The sequence below is a fragment of the Phocoena phocoena genome, chromosome 12 (assembly GCF_963924675.1).
Source record: "Phocoena phocoena chromosome 12, mPhoPho1.1, whole genome shotgun sequence".
NCBI classification, from domain to species: domain Eukaryota; kingdom Metazoa; phylum Chordata; class Mammalia; order Artiodactyla; family Phocoenidae; genus Phocoena; species Phocoena phocoena.
Window position 1 is genome coordinate 47,688,948 of NC_089230.1, and position 19,011 is coordinate 47,707,958.

General features: G+C 43.8%; 1 protein-coding gene across 3 annotated transcripts in view; it reads left to right on the forward strand.

The window, feature by feature from the left end:
- Positions 1-5,815: 5,815 nt before the first annotated feature.
- The window catches only part of TRAF3IP2 (TRAF3 interacting protein 2), a 28,403-nt gene continuing 15,207 nt past the window's right edge, over positions 5,816-19,011 (forward strand). For 2 of the 3 annotated variants that reach the window (XM_065888774.1, XM_065888775.1), the window contains exons 1-2: positions 5,816-6,641; positions 17,151-17,343. In XM_065888774.1, coding sequence (XP_065744846.1) covers positions 5,816-6,641; positions 17,151-17,343 — 1,019 coding nt within the window. The remainder of the gene's footprint in view (positions 6,642-17,150; positions 17,344-19,011) is intronic. The other variant, XM_065888776.1, reaches the window with a different exon arrangement.

Consider the following 19,011-nt stretch of genomic DNA (forward strand, 5'->3'; position numbering starts at 1 on the left):
TGTCCCCATCCTCTGCTGAACGGTCTTTTGTATTTTATGGGACAGTTCACTCTCTCCTGGGTGGTCTCAGCAGTGCCTCGCTCACATTGATTCTTAATCTTTGTGAACATCAGAATCACTGGGGGAGCTTCTCCTTTTCCTTTTTTATCTTTTAAGTAGATATACAGGCACTTGGTACAAAACTTGAAAGGTAAAAAATGCTCTGAAAGGCAAGTCCCTCTCCTGCCCCTGTTCCCAGTCACCCAGTTCCCTTCCCAGAGGCATCCTCTGTTCCAGCTTTCGGATGTGATGGTGTGGGCATATACAATCTCAGCTCGTACAAAGGGTGGTGTACTCTACACACTGTTCTGCTCTTTCCTTTTTTAACTTCACAGTAAATCTTGGAGATGGTTCCACATCAGTTCACACAGCACTTCCTCAGTCTTGTCAAAAAGATGCAGTGTTCATTGTAAGGCTGGACCATAGTTTTAAAAAGCAGAACCTTCTTGGACGCGTAGGTTGTTTGTAGTCTCTGCTGTTACAAACATTGCTGCATTGCCTATCCTCATAGCCTCTTCGTTTTAAATAATATGTGCATATCTCTGTAGAGGAAATTCTTGGAAATGAAATTACTAGGTCAAAGGACATAAGATCTTAAAATTCTGATAGTTATGGCCAAATTGTACAGATTACACTCCCCTTGGCAAAATATGAGAGAACCTATTTACCTGTGGGACTTAAACAGCAAAAAAAGGGAGCCCTGGCCCCGCCTCAGAATCTCTAGGTGTGAGGCCTGGAAATCTGTATTGTGAGCCTCAGAAAGCGCTTCTGAAGCAGAAACTCTCCTGTGGTCCCTGGCCAGCCAGCCTCTCCCTTCCCCCAGGGGTTTGAAGCGATGAGCTAGACGTGGCTGTCGTGCTCCAGCCTCTCCCCGGCTTCCGGCTTGGAACACTCTTCCCTTCATATCTGCATGGCTTGATTCCTTCCAGCATCATCCTGTCTAGAGCACCGCCAGCCCTGGGGCTCACCAGGGCCTGGCTGGCAGGTCTTCTGTCCCCCTCAGGGGTCATAGACTTCTCCTCTAGGTCATGGCTAGAAAACAGGGCTTTTCCACTTAAATCCAATTGCCACCCGCTGTTAAGGATGGGAGCACAGGCTGTGCCAGGGTTACAACTGCCTGGACATCATATAGAGACAGGTCTGGAATAAAACAGGGAAATTAGAAATGGTTAGGAGCGATGAGATACTGAGTTAACTTTTTTCAACGTGCATTATTATTCTTTTTTACAATATTGACATTAAAGACCAAAAAGTAAGGCTTCCCTGGTGGCACAGTGGCTGAGAGTCCGCCTGCCGATGCAGGGGACACGGGTTCGTGCCCTGGTCCGGGAAGATCCCACATGCTGTGGAGCGGCTGGGCCCGTGAGCCATGGCCGCTGAGCCTGCGCATCCGGAGCCTGTGCTCCGCAACGGAAGAGGCCACAGCAGTGAGAGGCCCGCGTACCGCAAAAAAAAAAAAAAAAAAGACCAAAAAGTAAAACTGTCATTTCCGACCCAAACCACTGATCTGCCCAAGGCCCTCTGATGTGGCATCGGTGTGTAGTTTTTCTCTGTGACACCCTTAGGAGGGTGGCAGGGTTTTTCTGTCAGTTCTGGCCGGGGTCTAGGGCTGGAGGGGCCCTCGTGGTGACTGCAGGCCTGCCCCACCCTCTGCTGTTCTTCACGAAGCTCTGAGAATGCAGGAGGAGACCAGCTGCTTTCGCGTCTGAAGCAGAACAGATGTCCCAGCACGCTGGGTGGTGGACTCACTGTTATTCTGCCAGTGAGGGTTCAGGTCAGCCCTGCCGTTGGGGGGTGGGACCTCTTCAGGCATGGCCCAGGCCCGCCTCGGGGCCTGACACTTAGTGGAACTTAATACATATTTGAGAGGAAGAGAGGAAGAGGGAAGGGTATAATTTCAAGAACTCTGAAATCCTCCCTGCCACCTTTCATGAGCCTGAGATCCTCACTGTCAGGGATCCTTCCAGCTACATGGATCTGTCTCCTCTCTGAAACAGGCATCAATCATTCATTCATTCAACAAATATTTATTGAGCACCTACTATGTACCAGGTATAGTTCTAGATGCTGGGTATACAGCTGTGAACAGAAGAGTCAAAAATCACACCCTCATGAAATTTACATTCTGGGGAAGTGGGGAGACAATAAACAAGGAATGTACTAGATATTTGTATTTATAACATACATTTTATAGTATATATAGTGGTGATAACTGCTACAGAGAATGATAAAGCAGGGAAGGGAGACAGAGAATGCAAGAAGCATGTAAGAATTTTAGAGGGTGACCAGGGAGCCCTCACTGAGAAAGCAAGAGCTGAGTAAAGACCTAAAAAAGAAAGGAATCAAGCCATGCAGATATGTAGGGGGAAGAGTGTTCCAAGAAGAAGGCACAGCAAGTGCAAAGGCCCTGAGGTAGGGCCTTTGATTTCCTGTATTAGTTGTCTTCCTTGAGCTGGATCACAAGCAACTTGAAGGCAGGAATAATGTTTTATGTCTTAAGAAATAATTTTGTTTACCTTTCACAATATACCCTCTTGTACCTTTTGAGTTTTTTGTCACTTGTAGGTATTACCATTTGTAAAAAAATTTTAACTGAGCTTATGCCTCAGAAGAGGGGGTACACAGCACAGAGTTGGACACATAGTAAGGTTCAGTAATCATTTGCTGTTTGAATATTTGTACAAATTTGAAACATCAGAGTTCATTTTGTTTTTTAAAGATTACTAATCCCATAGCTTTCCTGAAAGGTTGTTCACTGCCATGCCGGGTTTATTCACTATCATCTGAGGCACCGTCTGTTCATTTTCAGACCAATTTCAACGCTAGAATTCCCACCCTAGGGTGGACCTCAGATTCCCAGTCACCGACCGCACTCCGGAGATGACCACATTTGTCACCCTTTTTATTAGCTTCCTCCAAGTCCTTGAAGGTTCCTCGGCTAGAAGAGAATTTGCAACTTTTTAAATTAAATTTAATTTTTTTAGGGAAGCACTTCTAAGGTATTCACATTTGAAGACCCAGGGAGAATATAAACAATTGTACCTGAAGTGTGGAAAATGAATATGAATTGCATATCAAGAAATAGCTAACAGGGCTTCCCTGGTGGCGCAGTGGTTGAGAGTCTGCCTGCCAATGCAGGGGACACGGGTTCAAGCCCTGGTCTGGGAAGATCCCACGTGCCACGGAGCAGCTGGGCCCGTGAGCTACAAATACTGAGCTCTGCGCGTCTGGAGCCTGTGCTCCGCAGCAAGAGAGGCCGCGACAGTGAGAGGCCTGCGCGTCTGGAGCCTGTGCTCCGCAGCAAGAGAGGCCGCGACAGTGAGAGGCCCGCGCACCGCGATGAAGAGTGGCCCCCGCTTGCCACAACTAGAGAAAGCCCTAGCACAGAAACGAAGACCCAACACAGCCAAAAATAAATAAATGAATAAATAAATTTATAAAAAAAAAAAAAAGATATAAGGCTATTCAGATTTAAAAAAAAAAAAAAAGAAATAGCTAACAGCATTTAGTTCTCTTGCTGGCTGGTTCACTGGCTGCCACTCTTACCCCGACCACACCCGCCCCCCCATTCAGCTGTGGGCCCACAGATGCTTGCAGGAGATTACGCAACACTCAGCCAGCCCTTCGGAAAATACTTCTGTTTCCTGACGGGCTGAAGAGCATGTTGTATGGCGTATCCAATTTCATAGCTATAGACAAATTGTAAGAAAGAAAGGAAAACAATAGTGAACATTTTTAAATACTCAGTAATTGAAATATGTGTGTTTTGGGTAGGTCTCATCAATTGAAATCGGTGGAAATTTGTGTGTTTTTACAGGGTCGAAGCAATTTAGGTGATGAGGTCTATCCTCTGCAGAGTCAAGGGGGAGGAAGTACACCCAGCCTAGACAGCAGCCTAGAAAAGAGCCAGCCCGGGGCAGGGGACACCAAGGCAAGGAGGGAGGGCCCGCAGGGACTTGGAGCCTGAGGGAATTTTCTGTTGTGCCAGAAAATGGTACAAAGGTTGTTTGCAGCAGATGGGTAAGTCTGATACCAAGTAAGTCAGAGAAGTGTTAGAGGGCATTCATTTGGCAGGGAGTGCAGGGCAGATTGAGGTCTCTTTCTACAAGCCAGGAAGATAAATTTGGTGGGAAACTACTGATCCCACTTCTGCTCTTTGGGGCAGCATTTTTTTTTTTTTTTTTTTTTTTTTTTGCGGTACGCGGGCCTCTCACTGTTGTGGCCTCTCCCATAGCGGAGCACAGGCCCCGGACGCGCAGGCCCAGCAGCCATGGCTCACGGGCCTAGCCGCTCCGCGGCATGTGGGATCTTCCCGGACCGGGGCACGAACCCGCATCCCCTGCATCGGCAGGCGGACCCTCAACCACTGCACCACCAGGAAAGCCCTGGGGCAGCATTTTAAAATGTGTGCTGTCTTCTTGCCATTGGGTTGGGTACTGGGCACAAGAGAAGGGGAATTCATAATTTTCCAACTTGTCTTAGCACAATAACTGATGGGCATCGTGCCTTTGGGCACAGTAAGCCCTCAGTGAGTGTTTGTGGTTGAAATAATACATGGATAAAATAGGAATTTAAAAATCCACACACCCCCGCCCCACACCACCCCTTCTCCCTGTATGGCACTTGAGGTATGCTATGTACGAGGCCTGTACGGAATAGATGGCCAGGATTGTTCTTTTCACTTCCTCACTCCCACTATCCCTGCTCTGGAGCCTTCTGCAGGCCTCCCGTCATCACCCTGTGACATCTTTTTCCATGACCTGCCTCCTTGCTTCCTCTGGAGCCTAAGCATCCTGGGACATCATCTCAACCAATCTTCTGATAAGGGGAGACGAATTTTCTTTCTCATTCTGTTATGTTGATTGAGAGTTCTGTTTTTATAGGTAAAACCAATATTACCTGGACTGTGGGCTAACTGCTCTGTGGGCTAAAGGCTAGTTTAGCGAGCCTTGTCCGTGCAGCTACTACATCACAGGCCAGATGGTCATGCAGGCATCGTGCAAGAGGGAATTAAGCCCTCCAAATAACCTATAGTTGTAAGTGGAAAATGTCACTATGACCTTTTTTCCAGTGCTTTTTAAACTCAGGCTTTAAAAATCTTTTTCTTAAATTGGGCAATAGTCACAGGGGGCAAAAGTTTAAAACTTCAGCAGGTAAAAACTCTCCCCCTCCCCCCCCCAGCTTAGCTCCATTCTCAAAGGCAACCAGTGCACCAATGTCTTGTGTGTCCTCCATCCATGTTTTATACGTGTGCAAGCAGTTGTGCTCACACACACACACATTCCCCTCTCTTTATTTTTTCACACAAAATAACAGCATCGTATACACATTGGTCTGCACCTTGCTTTTCTTTAATCACTTAACAGTATATTTTAGAGATCATTCCACATTCGTTACTGAGATTTCTTTCATCATGGATTCCAAATACACATGAAACAACCCACATTCCGATTATTTCTCCTCCCTCAAAACTTGGCTGTTGATTTTCATCTGTGTCTTTCCCTTGCTGGTATATGACTTCTACCACATAATGGTCCAGTCACATTCTTTGAATCGCCTTCCAGATAAAAATATCTTAATAAGCCTTAGTGCCTTTGCCTGGAGGATAAGTGAACAATTTTACGTGATCAGGGCTCTGCCAGTGCATTGGTGTCACTCTACTGTTAATTTAAACCACATCTTGAATGAGGTCCCTTAAGGTCATAAAGCAGGGGACTCCAAGAAATGATCTGACTTCTGAGGCTGTGGCATGTTTTCTCTTGTTCCAGAAACTAGGATGATCCGAAGCATTCCTGTGGAGGTTGATGAATCAGAACCATACCCAAGTCAGTTGCTGAAACCTCTCTCAGAATATTCCCTGGAAGAAGAATCCGAGCTACCTGCTCCAGATACAAGGAACGTGGCACCCAACAACTTGTCTGCACCTCAAACCCTTCACTCTTCCTCAGGAGACTTTTCTCACGCTCACCCAACCCTGAAGCTTTCAAACCAGCAGCCTGTGTCCCAGCAGGTCACCTGCCTGCGCACTAAAGTCCGGGCAGAGAGTGAAGACAGCTTCTGGAGGAGACACCCAGACCCCGGCAAAGATTTTCCCTTGGGCTGCTCTGCAGCCAGCGAGCCTGAGGCTGAGTCTGTGGTTGGAGCCCTCACCCCGGAGCATCAGTTTTCACTTATGGAAAAACGTAATCAATGGCTGGGATCTCAGCTTTCAGCAGCTTCTCCTGACACTGGCCATGACTCAGACAAATCAGACCAAAGTTTACCTAATGCCTCAGCAGACCCCCCGGGCAGTAGCCAAGAGATGGTGCCACGGGCCCGGATCCACAGGAACCGAGCAGCCCCAGACCTGCGTACGATAGACACGGGATATGATTCACAGCCCCAGGACGTCCTGGGCATCAGGCAGCTGGAAAGGCCCCTGACCCTCACCTCCGTGTGTTACCCCCAGGACCTCCCCAGGCCTCTCAGATCCAGGGAGTTCCATCAGCTTGAACCTCAGAGGTATCCAGCATGTGCACAGATGCTGCCTCCCAACCCTTCCCCACAGGCTCAGTGGAACTATCGCTACTATTGTCCTGGAGGCCCCGATCACCTGGTGCCATGTAAGTGAGCTTTACCTCCTCTGGACATTCTGGGCTGGGTAACTGAGTAAATGGGAATCTCACGTCAGTGTCTTGCATCGTTAGACCAGCACAGACAGATCAGAGGGCAGGGAGGACATCTTGCTTCCTGTGGGGCCTTCCGCATGTGATTGGATTTGCAAGGGGCTTTAGAATAATGCTTTATCTTGGCCCAGAGCCCGTTCCGCTTGGAACCTGCTTCTCTAGGAAACTTTAAGTATAAAACAGATGCCTCTCTAGGGTAGTTTTAAGTGAAACTTGCTGAGAGGCAGGGAGACGACTCAAATAACTTCTAGAAAACTTGGTTGCTATCCAAATTCTTGGGCATCTGGGTTTTTCCTTCTTTACATGCTTCTTCTCCACCTTAGATTTTTCAGAGAAAGGGGACTTCTGTCAAAAACATCAGAAGGTGCCCAGAACGTCATTGAGACTGAATTCATGCATTACATGAAGATCCAGTCGCTCCTGTGATCCCATTGCTAAAAGGCCTTTGGAGGTTGAACCATCAACATCTACCCTACCACCTAGCCACACTTGAGGACTGGCAGTCCCCCTAATTTGTCGAGCTGTTTCACACCCCCCTGCATTTGCCCACACTCTTCTCTCTACCCAAGATGTTTTTCCCCTTCGTGTACTTTTGAACCAGTTCTATGCCTTTTTTTCTTTAACTGCTTTTCTGAGATCTAATTTATACACTGTGAAGTTCACCCTGCCCCCATTTAGGTATACAATTCAATTTAGAGTTATACAACCATCACTATATACCTCTTTTAAGACTTAGCTCAAGTGTCCCTCTGGCAGTCTCCCCAGATCAGTCCCTCCTTTGGGCTCTCTGTTTCCTTATACTCTGCCTGTTGGGGCACCTAATGCCAGTATGGCATTTACTTGTGGACTTGTTTACTTCTCCTTCCAGACTGTAAGTTTTTGCACATTCAGCAAAGGTGTATTTTCTTTTTTTTTTTTTTCTTTCTTTTTTTTTTTTTTTTTGCGGTACGTGGGCCTCTCACTGCTGTAGCCTCTCCCGTTGCGGAGCGCAGGCTCAGCGGCCATGGCTCACGGGCCTAGCCGCTCCGCAGCACGTGGGATCTTCCCAGACCGGGACACGAACCCGTGTCCCCTGCATTGGCAGGCGGACTCTCAACAACTGCACCACCAGGGAAGCCCAAAAGGTGTATTTTCAATCCATAATTCTCCGGTATTTAGCACAGTGACCAGCATATACTAGATTCTTAATAAATTATTTCTGAATGAATGAATGAATAAATAATATGTATCAGTACAGTAAGCATCTCTGAAAGTGATAAAGTCTTAGACTGAGATAAAAGGTTCATCATAATTCTTGATGTCAGCTCTCTAAGACGCTGCCGGAAAATAACAATAGGGCTTTACAGGTGAAACATGGGGCTGGGAGGTGCAATATTTTTCTTAGCAAAATAAAACACCGTATCGAAAGCAGTTCAAATGGTCTGACCAAAGAGTCTGACCAAATCTGGTGCCTAGCTTTAAAATAAATTATAGAAATAATTACACATCCTATAATCAATCACAATTTATGTATTTATACATGTGCATTTAATATAGCTTTAGGAAGCTTAATAAAGCTTCCTAAAGCGAATGGAGCAACAGTAATTCATAATTTTAAAAAAAAAAGTGAGGTAAAGGAATTTAACTTAGAAGATGCTTGGAAGAAAGCAGGCAATAATGAATGTGAGTTAAGAGTGAGGCTAAGAGGGGCTTCCCTGGTGGCACAGTGGTTAAGAATCCGCCTACCAATGCAGGGGACACAGATTCAAGCTCTGGTCTGGGAAGATCCCACGTGCCGCAGAGCAACTAAGCCCGTGCGCCACAACTACTGAGCCTGCGCTCTAGAGCCCGAGAGCCACAACTACTGAAGCCCGCGTGCCTAGAGCCCGTGCTCCACAACAAGAGAAGCCACTGCAATGAGAAGCCCGTACACCACAACAAAGAGTAGCCCCCGCTCGCCACAACTAGAGAAAGCCCGTACCCAGCAACGAAGACCCAACGCAGCCAAAAGTAAACATATATATATATATATATATATATCTGCATGTGCCAAGTGCTCAGTAAGTATTTGTTAAAAAAAAAAAAAAAGGAGTGAGGCTAAGAGATGAGGAAGCAATGGAGCTTCGGGAGAAAGAGCCCCTGAGGTCTACAACTGGGACTCTGGTGTTGGTGTGGGATGCTGCGAAGTCAGCTGATTGGGAAGCAAGGACCTCACTTGGACTTTGAGCACCCAGGGATAGGATGGGTGTGGTGGCAGAGTTCCTTGAGCATGAATCACTCACTGAAAACTGAACCTTGGCAGGGTCAGGATTTGCATTTTTTTCTCAACGATTTCTAGGTTAAAAAGGAATGATTTTGTGGGAATAATACCACAAGATACTTCTTTTTAACATTCTACTATCTGCATTTAAAGATAATTTTTCTGATCATAATACTGATGTTTGTTCACTCTCAAAGTTGAAATATGCTCAAAAGCCATGTTTCCATCACCCAAAAATAATTCCTTATTGGGGTTTGACATATTTACTGGGCTTTTTCTTTGCATATATATTTAATATAAAACTAAAATAATTTCAGTGTAATTCTTCCAGCATCACCTAAAAATGCTGCATATTATTTCATCAGATGGATCTATCAAGTTGTTTTAAAGTTATTCTCTGTTGTTGGACATTTTAAGTAGTTTCCAATTTCTGATCCAAAAAGCAATGATATGATACATCATGTACATAAGTTTTTACCTGCATTTCTGATTAGTTTCTTAGATTAATATGTAGAAGTGTGAATACTTCATCAAGGGCTTTGTGATACTAAGTCCCAAGCAGTTGCCTTTAACCACTAACAGGAGAAAGCCCCATTGTGATAGACAGAGAAAACATGGACTCACAATTTGAGAGTTCCAGGAAGATCTTCTCACTTGAAAATATTTTTCCTGTTGAACCCTGAAATGGCATTGTTAGCAATCTAGTCTTTGGAAGTAAGCATTGCCCTCTTTGGGCAGGCTCTGTTAAAATGCAAACACTCCCACTGGGAATACTTTTAGTCTCTTAACACTTGCTTTCTCTCATCAGATCCCCTCCCCTTGCTCTCTATATTATTTCCTTCTCTTGAACTGGGGGAGGAAGGGGAGCCTAGGATCCTGGGAGTGAAGATAAGTGATGAAAGGCAGAGAGGAGAGAACTTGGACAGGAGAAGGGAATAATTCACAGAACACGTATGAGCAGCCAATAAGCATATGAAACCAAGCTTAATATTACTGAATTTGAGAAATGCAAAATTTTTAAAGATGTATTTTTCCCAATCAGGTGCACAAAAACAAAAAAACCCTGGGACAACATCTAGTATTAGTGGGTTTATGGGGAAATGAACTTCCCCATCTACTCTTGATAGGAGTATAAACTGGTACAGTCTTCCAAGAGACAATTTCACTATCAAAATTTTAAATGTGTCCTCTTTGGTCCAGCAGTCTCACTTGTAGGAATCTGTCCTATAGACACATAAAATGAACATAAAGAAATACCTGAATGAGGATGTTTATTAAAGCATTGTATTAGAGTAAGAATAAAAACAGTAAAATGCCTATCAATAAGGGGACAGAGTATAGTAAATAATTATAAATTAGTAAATTATAAATAATTATCAAATTATGTTATAAAGAATATACATTATTATAAATAAATTGTGATTTATTTATACCATAGACTACTAGGCCCCTGTTACATAGACTAAAATACACACTCTGACATAAAAAAGATTAAGGGAGAAGCATGAAGTGTTGATCCCATACATGTTATTTTTTTTAAATTATATATGTTAAAGACTCCATTAAAAAGTGTGTAAGATGGCCCCAACTGTTAACTGTGATCATGGGGGAAGGGGAACAAGGAATTAGGAAGAGATAGGGAGATTTTTCTTCTAACTCTACATATTTTTGTTGAATTTGTTAGAGCAGACAGGCATTACTTTTATAATTTAAAAAAAAAAAGAATCTGCCTGCCAATGCAGGGGACACGGGTTTGAGCCCTGGTCCGGGAAGATCCCACATGCCGTGGGGCAGCTAAGCCCGTGAGCCACAACTACTGAGCCCACGAGCCACAACTACTGAAGCCTACGAGCCTAGAGCCCATGCTCCACAACAAGAGAAGCCACTGCAATGAGAAGCCCACACACCGCTACGAAGAGTAGCCCCGCTAGCTGCAACTAGAGAAAGCCAGTGTGCAGCAACGAAGACCCAACACAGCCATAAATAAATAATTTTTAAAAATAAGTAAAAGTTAAAAAGAAAAAAGAAAAGTAAGGGGAAATGAGAGTGTACAGGTGGGCTCAGCCTAATCCACCCTGCATGTACCTTGGTCCTGGTTCCCAGGGGCATTTAATCACAGGGAAGAGGGTCAGGGTCGGGCTGGGTTTGTCAGGGAAATTCAGTGCTTACAGTTTCTCTTCAGGGCACTGCAAGCCCAAAATATTTATGAAGCCTCCAATAGCAATGGCTCCCAGGAAGGTTGCTGTGAGGATTAAATGAGATAATGTATTAAAGACACTAGGAAAGTGGCTGGCTTGTAGTAAGCCCTCAATAACTAGCAGCTCTTAGTTATTATTGTTATTATCTAAATGGATCCTATAGCCAGCCCTGTAAAGTACTCCTCTACTTCTAGATCCCTCTCACTGGCACAGATTTTAAGCATTCAAAGCAGGTGTATAAATGCTTAGTTTCATGTCAGGACTGTAACTGCATTTAATTGCCAACAAAACCACTTCAAAAGAGCTGTTCATCTAAGTGATGCTCGTGCAGTTGGAAACCATGGCTACGTGGTTCTACTCGGCTTTAGAAGAGTATTACTTCCTCATCCGTTAATGAAAATATAAATAAATAATGATCACCATGCAAATGGCATACCTTAGCCTTTGCAAGTTAAAGCAAAACTGGTTACTGGTCACCCCTTTCATGTCAAAAAAAAAAAAAAGTTATCAAAGCAGGTGGAAACAAGCAGTGGGAAAAGACTGTTTCTTTCCTCCCCCCAACCCCCGGGAGAAGTCAGCCTCTTACTGCCTCAAAATCCTTCCCCTGAAGGTCACCAGACTGGAGATCATGGCTATGCAATCAAATAAAACCCATGACGCAAATAAATTGGGAGAAAAGAATGTATTAAGTCTAAAAGACTCATTTTACTGTAAAATTCTTGCTTTCTCTACCAAGGAGACTGAATAAAATAAACCTGTGGGCACGTGCCTCCTATTGCTCATATGGACCCCAAAGAGTGATTGTTTGTATGCTAGAATGCATGCACAATTAAAAGAAAGGAAAAAGCAAACCAAGTGGAAGAGATGAGAAAGAAAGGTGTTGCCTTTCAGGAACTACAGCTGTTTACAGCTGTGAGAGTTCCTGTAACAGTTTATGCAGGTCATTTTGTTTTCCTGGCTAAAGTGATTGCGTTATATCATCATGTCTTTTGACAACTTGAAAATCAGATTTTATTTTCTCTCTCATAAATTCTTTTAATACCATTCTTAATAAGGAAGAAAAATGTTGAATGTTTTGACTGAGAAGTGGAAAGCTTCGTTTAGGATTTGGTTTACAAATTCCAAGCGGTCAAAGCCCAGTAACACGAAGACCATGTGTACTCAGGCCAAGAGGATCGTAAGATTGACAAGTAACATACAGTTCTGGGCACCTATTCATGATGTGCAAGATTTGTATTTTTGTTTTGTGATTAACACTGCGTCAGAATCTAGGAGTTACTGTGCTAACAAATCACTTGTCTATCACATTCTACAGAATGCACTCTCTTGATGGAATTTTAGGCATGAGGACAAGTCATTGGGGGAGATATTTTAGGCAGTGATTCTTAAGTCTACCACGTAGCTGGCTGCTGGCTTGCACACCTCTCTTACGCACTGAGTGTGGGTTTGTGTTTCCAAACAAACATCCATAGACACACAGATTTCCTCTTTCTCTCTCCATTTATTTTGAGCTACTAAGGAGAACTATAACCTATTTATTTCTATTCACCGCCTGCCTAGCCATAGAGGTTCAATAATACTTGTTGAATGAACAAAAAGAAATCTGTTCCCTACTTCCTGGGAAAAGGAGTGATTCCCTAATCATGAGTAGAGACTTTGTGAAATCAAGCCTTGGAAAGGCCATCTTTACTTGTCTAATGGGAGAGCAGAGGAAAGAAAGGAGGTCAATGAGATTTGGAAACAGACCTTGTTCATTCATTTATCAGCTTATTCAACAAATATTTGCCCAGTTCTCTGCTAGGCACTGGGTGTGCAGGGGTAAATACAACACACATGGTCCTGTCTTTTCAGAGTTCACAGTCTACTGGAGATAAGTCTATAGATAAGAAGAAATTGGCAAACAAAAAAACAAAGTGTATGTGTTATAAAGGAAATAGCCAGGTGTTAGAACAGACATTAATAGACAGGATGGTGAGAGGAGGCCTCTTTGAGTAGGACACATGTGAGCTGAAATCTAAAGGAAAAGAAGGTCCAGGAAGCAAGGAGTTTGGTGTAGTTAATGTACCAAAAGCAAGCGAGTGGGGCTAGAGCAGGGTGAGCAGGGAGAGAATGATATGCTAGAAAATGAAGGAGGCAAGGACTGTGGTAAGGAATTTGGATTTTTTTCTAAGTTAAACTTCTTTAGGAAAACAAAAGATTGAACTCTATAATCCTGAATAAGGAACTTAGAACAGTACTTGGCATGTAACAAGTACTCGATAAATGTTAGCCATTATATATATAGTACCCAGCTAAACTAGCAAGCCTTGGTCAAAATAGTGGAACAAAACTATCAAAATCTGAACGATGAAAAGACATTCATTTACCCAACAAATACAGATTTTATTTCACAACTTTTCCACACAACCAGCCAAATTCCAGACAAAACCAGTCAAGTTCCACTTACAAAAAGGAAACCTTGGGTTTCCCTGGTGGCACAGTGGTTAAGAATACGCCTGCCAATGCAGGGGACACAGGTTCAAGCCCTGGTCCAGGAGGATCCCACATCCTGTGGAGCAACTAAGCCCGTGCACCACAACTACTGAGCCCTCGTGCCACAACTACAGAAGCCCGCAAGCCTAGAGCCCATGCTCCGCAACAAGAGAAGCCACCGCAATGAGAAGCCCACGCACCGCATCGAAGAGTAGTCCCACTCGCTGCAACTAGAGAAAGCCCACGCACAGCAACGAAGATCCAATGCAGCCAAAAGTAAATAAATAAATTTATTTAAAAAAAAAGGAAATCTTATTTTTGATTGACCCTCTGATATTCAATATTTCTTTGCTTTAACAATCAAAGGACAGCATAGAGAACTATATTGTCAGTACCCTAATTTCAAAAATAGATGAGGTGGATCATTTTCATCTGCTCACACAAAGCAGTGTAAGTTTTTATCACAGGTGGCCATTTCAGAAATGAGAGTTACAGCTAATCAAACACTTAGCCCACATGCCTTAGTGATTTTAATGATATGATTAGTTGCTATGAGACAGAAACCTGTTGTGTGAGGAATAATCTGTTAGAAATCATATGTCCTTGATTCAAAGGCTTTTGATTAACAGCACTAACATCCACCTTCTGGAAAAGAAATAAACCCTATGATTAGAGCTTGGCAGTCATTTTAAAGCAAATAAAACCTTATTAGCCACTTTTTAATGGATATGGGAAACAAGAATGGCTCTAAGCATTAAAAACTTTCAAGGCCACTGGCAACGTTGCTCCTCTTCTTGTCTTCCTTCTTCCTACTTCCAGAGGAGACACTGAGAAATACCGCAGATGGAGAGCAGATGAGACATAGACAGTCTAGAAGACCCAAGACCTAGCAGGCAGACTGTGCAGTGCTCCATGGCTTCGCTTGTGTGCGTGTGTGAAGTTCGCTTTGTAACTCTTCGGTCTTCATTCATTCATTTATTGAGCATCCCCTGGGTGTCGGCTCTGTGCCTGGAGATGTGGTGGCAAACAGACACAGTTCGTGCTTTCACAGAGCTTAGAGTCTCGTAGGGAAGGCAGGTAAGAAGTTGACAAGAGTCATGCTTACTTATACAAACATGATGAGCATTAGGAAGAAAATAAAATAGGGAGATGGGATTTGAACAGGTGAATTCACTGGTGAACAGGTGATATCTGAGCTGAGCCCTGAATGTCGAGATGTTGATCTGTAAAGACACGGAGCAAAACAGTCTGGGCAGAGCGGATGGCAGACTCAGGGTCCCAGAGGTGGGGTAATAGCTTGGGGCGTTCAAGAAGAAGAAAGACAGCCAGGATAGCTGGGGCTTGGTGAGCAGAGTATAGTAGGAGGTAAAATCAAGAAGGGCAGAGACCCAATCATGCAAGGTGGATTTTAAATGCAGTGGGTAATCTCTGGAGGGTTGTACCTATAGCTGGTTTTGTAAATGGTCCACTCATACAAGACTCACCTAAAAACATGGCTGGCCTAGTGACCTGATAGCAGTGGCACTTTTTAACCCTGTTCCAGCTAGGGAAAAGAGCAGCAGGAGAGACCAGCCCTGTAGCCCTGGAATTCCAACTGGTGAGCTGGACCCCTTGGAATGTGTCTGACCTGCCCCAGGAAAGCTGTAAAGACAAAACCTCAGTTGTCTATTTTATTCTAGACCATAGGGGGCTCTGTGGTCCTGTCTCCCCATTCTTAGAGATGCCTTCCATGTCCTGGTCTTTATCAGCCAAGGGGCTGGGATAGACCCAGTCAGATCCTTTTATCCTCCTCCCTTTCCTTAAGCCCCTAATATCATAGGCAGGCCTAAGCAATAGCAGGGCAAGGGTCACGGTCAGGACCAGGAGACAACCTGGGTTAAGAGGGGTGTGGTCATTTTTGCCAAAGGAAGCAGGACAGGAAGGACCTAGCTGATGTCACAGGTCAGAGCAGACAATAGACTAAATCCAGGGATTCTGACCATGCTTGAGAGACTGGCTTGGGCACATTTCCAGGGTCACTCAGCCAAGTTTCCTGAGTCCAGACAGTGGGGCCACACTAGTGAAGTGAATACACATATTATTTGTCTTCTGTACTTGAGGCCAATAGTCCCCTAGATGTTCCCATGAAAACTTCAGTGGTTCCTGACTACTTACCAAACTAGGCATAAAGTTCTTAACCACATTCTGGTTCCAACCTTCTTTATCTGTTACTTTCTTGCTCACTTCCTAGTTTTATTTCACTTTACATCCCGGCATGTATCCTACCTACATGGCAGGCAAATTGGTTATTATTTATATAATCAGAGAAAGAATAAAGACCAATAAATATCTTTTGAAAACCAAGGTTCTTTCTTGCCCTAACTAGCTATGCCTCCTCCATCATCCAAGTTCTTACTTGGGCAGAGGTGGCAATGCTTGGATTACCAGGACGTGCTCATGGTTCATTTTGCAGGGTTATCCACTTGGCTCTCTCCAGTCCCTCTCCAAGCTAGGCCCACCCCTAAGATATATCAGAGCTCTCAGATTTCCCACACCTGAGCCCCTTTGGGCCCAGACAGTTCCCCCAGAGCCTTCCTCTCCCACCCTTCCTGGGTTCCCTTGCATCCCTCCTCTGACCTTCACTTCTCTTCTCTCACCTGGTCAGGCAGGTTGCCCTTCTTCCTTTGGGACTCTGCTACTCCTGGGCCTGGCTGGGACCAACTTTCTCCTAGGTTACAAATTCATATAAATCACTGCCAGGCCTGGCTTTGCTCTGAGACTGCCCTCCTCTAACTGCCCTGGCCCCAGGTGCACATAGCCTTTAGCAACAGAGGACTGAGAAAGTTGGGAGGTGTTGCCAACTGGTTGGTTACTTCCCAGAGGTATGAGCCAAGTTTTCATTCATTTACTTCTTCTTGAGGGATTGGGGTGTGTGTGTGTGTGTGTGTGTGTGTGTGTGTGTGTGTGTGTGTCCAGGGAAGGAAAAGAGCAAGTAGTGCTTCTGTATCTATCCTGAGGATAATTTCTCCTAGCCTTGGGTTCTAAAAACTTGGGGAATTATGGTAGGAATAGTGGTGATCTGGGTCCCTTGGGATGTATCTCACCTGCCCCAGGAAAGCTATAACAGCAAAACCTGGGCAGTGTATCTTGTCCTAGACCAAAGGGGTCTCTGTGGTCCTACCTCCCCATTCTTAGAGATGCCCTCCAAGTCCTGGTCTTTATCAGCCAGGCAGCTGGAATAGGCTCAGTTTGGATTATTTAAAGCATCTTATTTAAATAGGGGCCTATGTGGAGCTTTGTACTTTCCAATTAGAACACCAAACTCATGATTTCACAGATGTTTTTATTTAGGAAAAAAATAAAAACAATGACTCAATTTCATGAAAGCAATCAAGTAAATAGTAGTACAGAAATATGGCAAACATCTTAGAGGTGGTACACGTTATCTGGAACCCTCAGTTGGTATCAAGACAAAAATTTGCACTGAGCTTACCTCTCCTTTCACACAAAGGAGCTAGGGTCAGCCTTCCCTGTTTTCTTTGCTGTCTTTACCTGCAGATGGCCACGACTACCCTCGAACAGCCTACCAGCAAGTGATCCAGCCGGCTCTACCTGGGCAGGCCCCACCTGGAGCCAGTGTGAGAGGCCTGCACCCTGTGCAGAAGGTCGTCCTGAACTATCCCAGCCCCTGGGACCAAGAGGAGAGGCCTCCACAAAGAGACTGCTCCTCCCTAGGGCTCCTGAGGTATCAGTAAGTACGATGGGGCCAAATTTCAAACAGTTCTAACATGAAAAAGAATGATGCCAATGCAATCAAAATGTATCTAAACTCTCTGTTGGTTTGCTACCCAGGCTGCTGACCAAGTCCCACACTGGAACGCCCCACATAGACTTTTCAGGTCAGGAGGAAAGGGAAACTGGTTAAGAATCTCTTTACCAGACACATAAAGCCACTGGTGACTAGTCAAAATGCTCTTGAAGGAAAGGCTCTTAAGATGCTAAGTCACACCTGCTTCTTTTACTTTCAGATCCCCTGGCCTTTTAGCCCATGAAATAGTTTTTTATTTTTACTATGGCTGACTTCCAAAGCTATGAAGTTCTTTTTTATATCCTTAGTTTCTACACCTGTTTAAGACCATTTCTTACTTTGAAATTTTAAATTCAATTCGTTCTTAATAGAAATTTAAAATAACCTGTTATTTTCTTTTGTAATAAAAGAATTCACACATGTTGAACACCATTATTAGGTCTTTCCGATACTTCTTCCAGAAAAACAATTTTGGTTTTTCTTGACTTTAATTGTTTAATTGTCTAATCCTTTAATCATATTTCTCTTCATTGTTCTTTTTTTTTTTGTAAATTTATTTATTTATTTATTTTTGGCTGTGATGGGTCTTCGTTGCTGCGTGCGGGCTTTCTCTAGTTGTGGCGAGCGGGGGCTACTCTTCATTGCGGTGCTCGGGCTTCTCATTGCAGTGACTTCTCTTGTCGTGGAGAAGGGCTCTAGGCGCGCAGGCTCAGTAGTTGTGGCTCGTGGGTTCTAGAGCGCAGGCTCAGTAGTTGTGGCACTGGGCTTAGTTGCTCCGCGGGATGTGGGATCTTCCCAACCAGGGCTCAAACCCCTGTCCCCTGCGTTGGCAGGCAGATTCTTAACCACTGCACCACCAGGGAAGCCCCATTGTTTTCTTTTGACTCTTCAAGTTTTCCTTTTCTCTTAATTTATAGATCTAAAACATATAGGAACAACTCGTGTAAATGGAGCTTCCTAACTGATGACAAAATTGGAAAGAGAGTAGATAAAATGTTTGCTCTTGCTCAAGCACGACTTTTATATACCACTCAGAGTAAATCTATATTCTGTTTTGAGAACGGAATGAGATATGAAGGTCCTATTAAAGCAGTTTTTTTCAGAAATCGGCAATCAGATCAAAAAGTTTATTGAAAGAAAAAAGCCCACTCTATTTACAATGGCAGATAAGGCACATCTGCCTTTCCTCTTCACTCAAAAGCCGACAAGCCCTCAGATTTTCTTTGCAGAGAGATGCCTTATTTTTTTAAAAACAAAATTGCATGGAATTTATATAATGGAATTAAGTAATGATTTACAGCCAGATAAGCACTCTTGCAGAAAAAATATCTAAAATTCCAAGAAAACAAACAAAATTTAAGCATCTTTATGTTTACTGTTGAATAGGAGAGGCAATAGTAATTTTTAAATTAAACTTTTATTTTGAAATAATTTTAGATATGCAGAAGAATAGCAAATGTAGTACAGAGTAACCGCTTTTGTAACATCAATTTAAGCCTGCTATGGTCTCCTTGGATTTATTTTATCATTTTAAGATAATGAAAAATAAGTACAGGTAATGAAGCTAATTCTCCTCTTACTGGTCTTTTGAAAGAGAACCTTAATACAGAA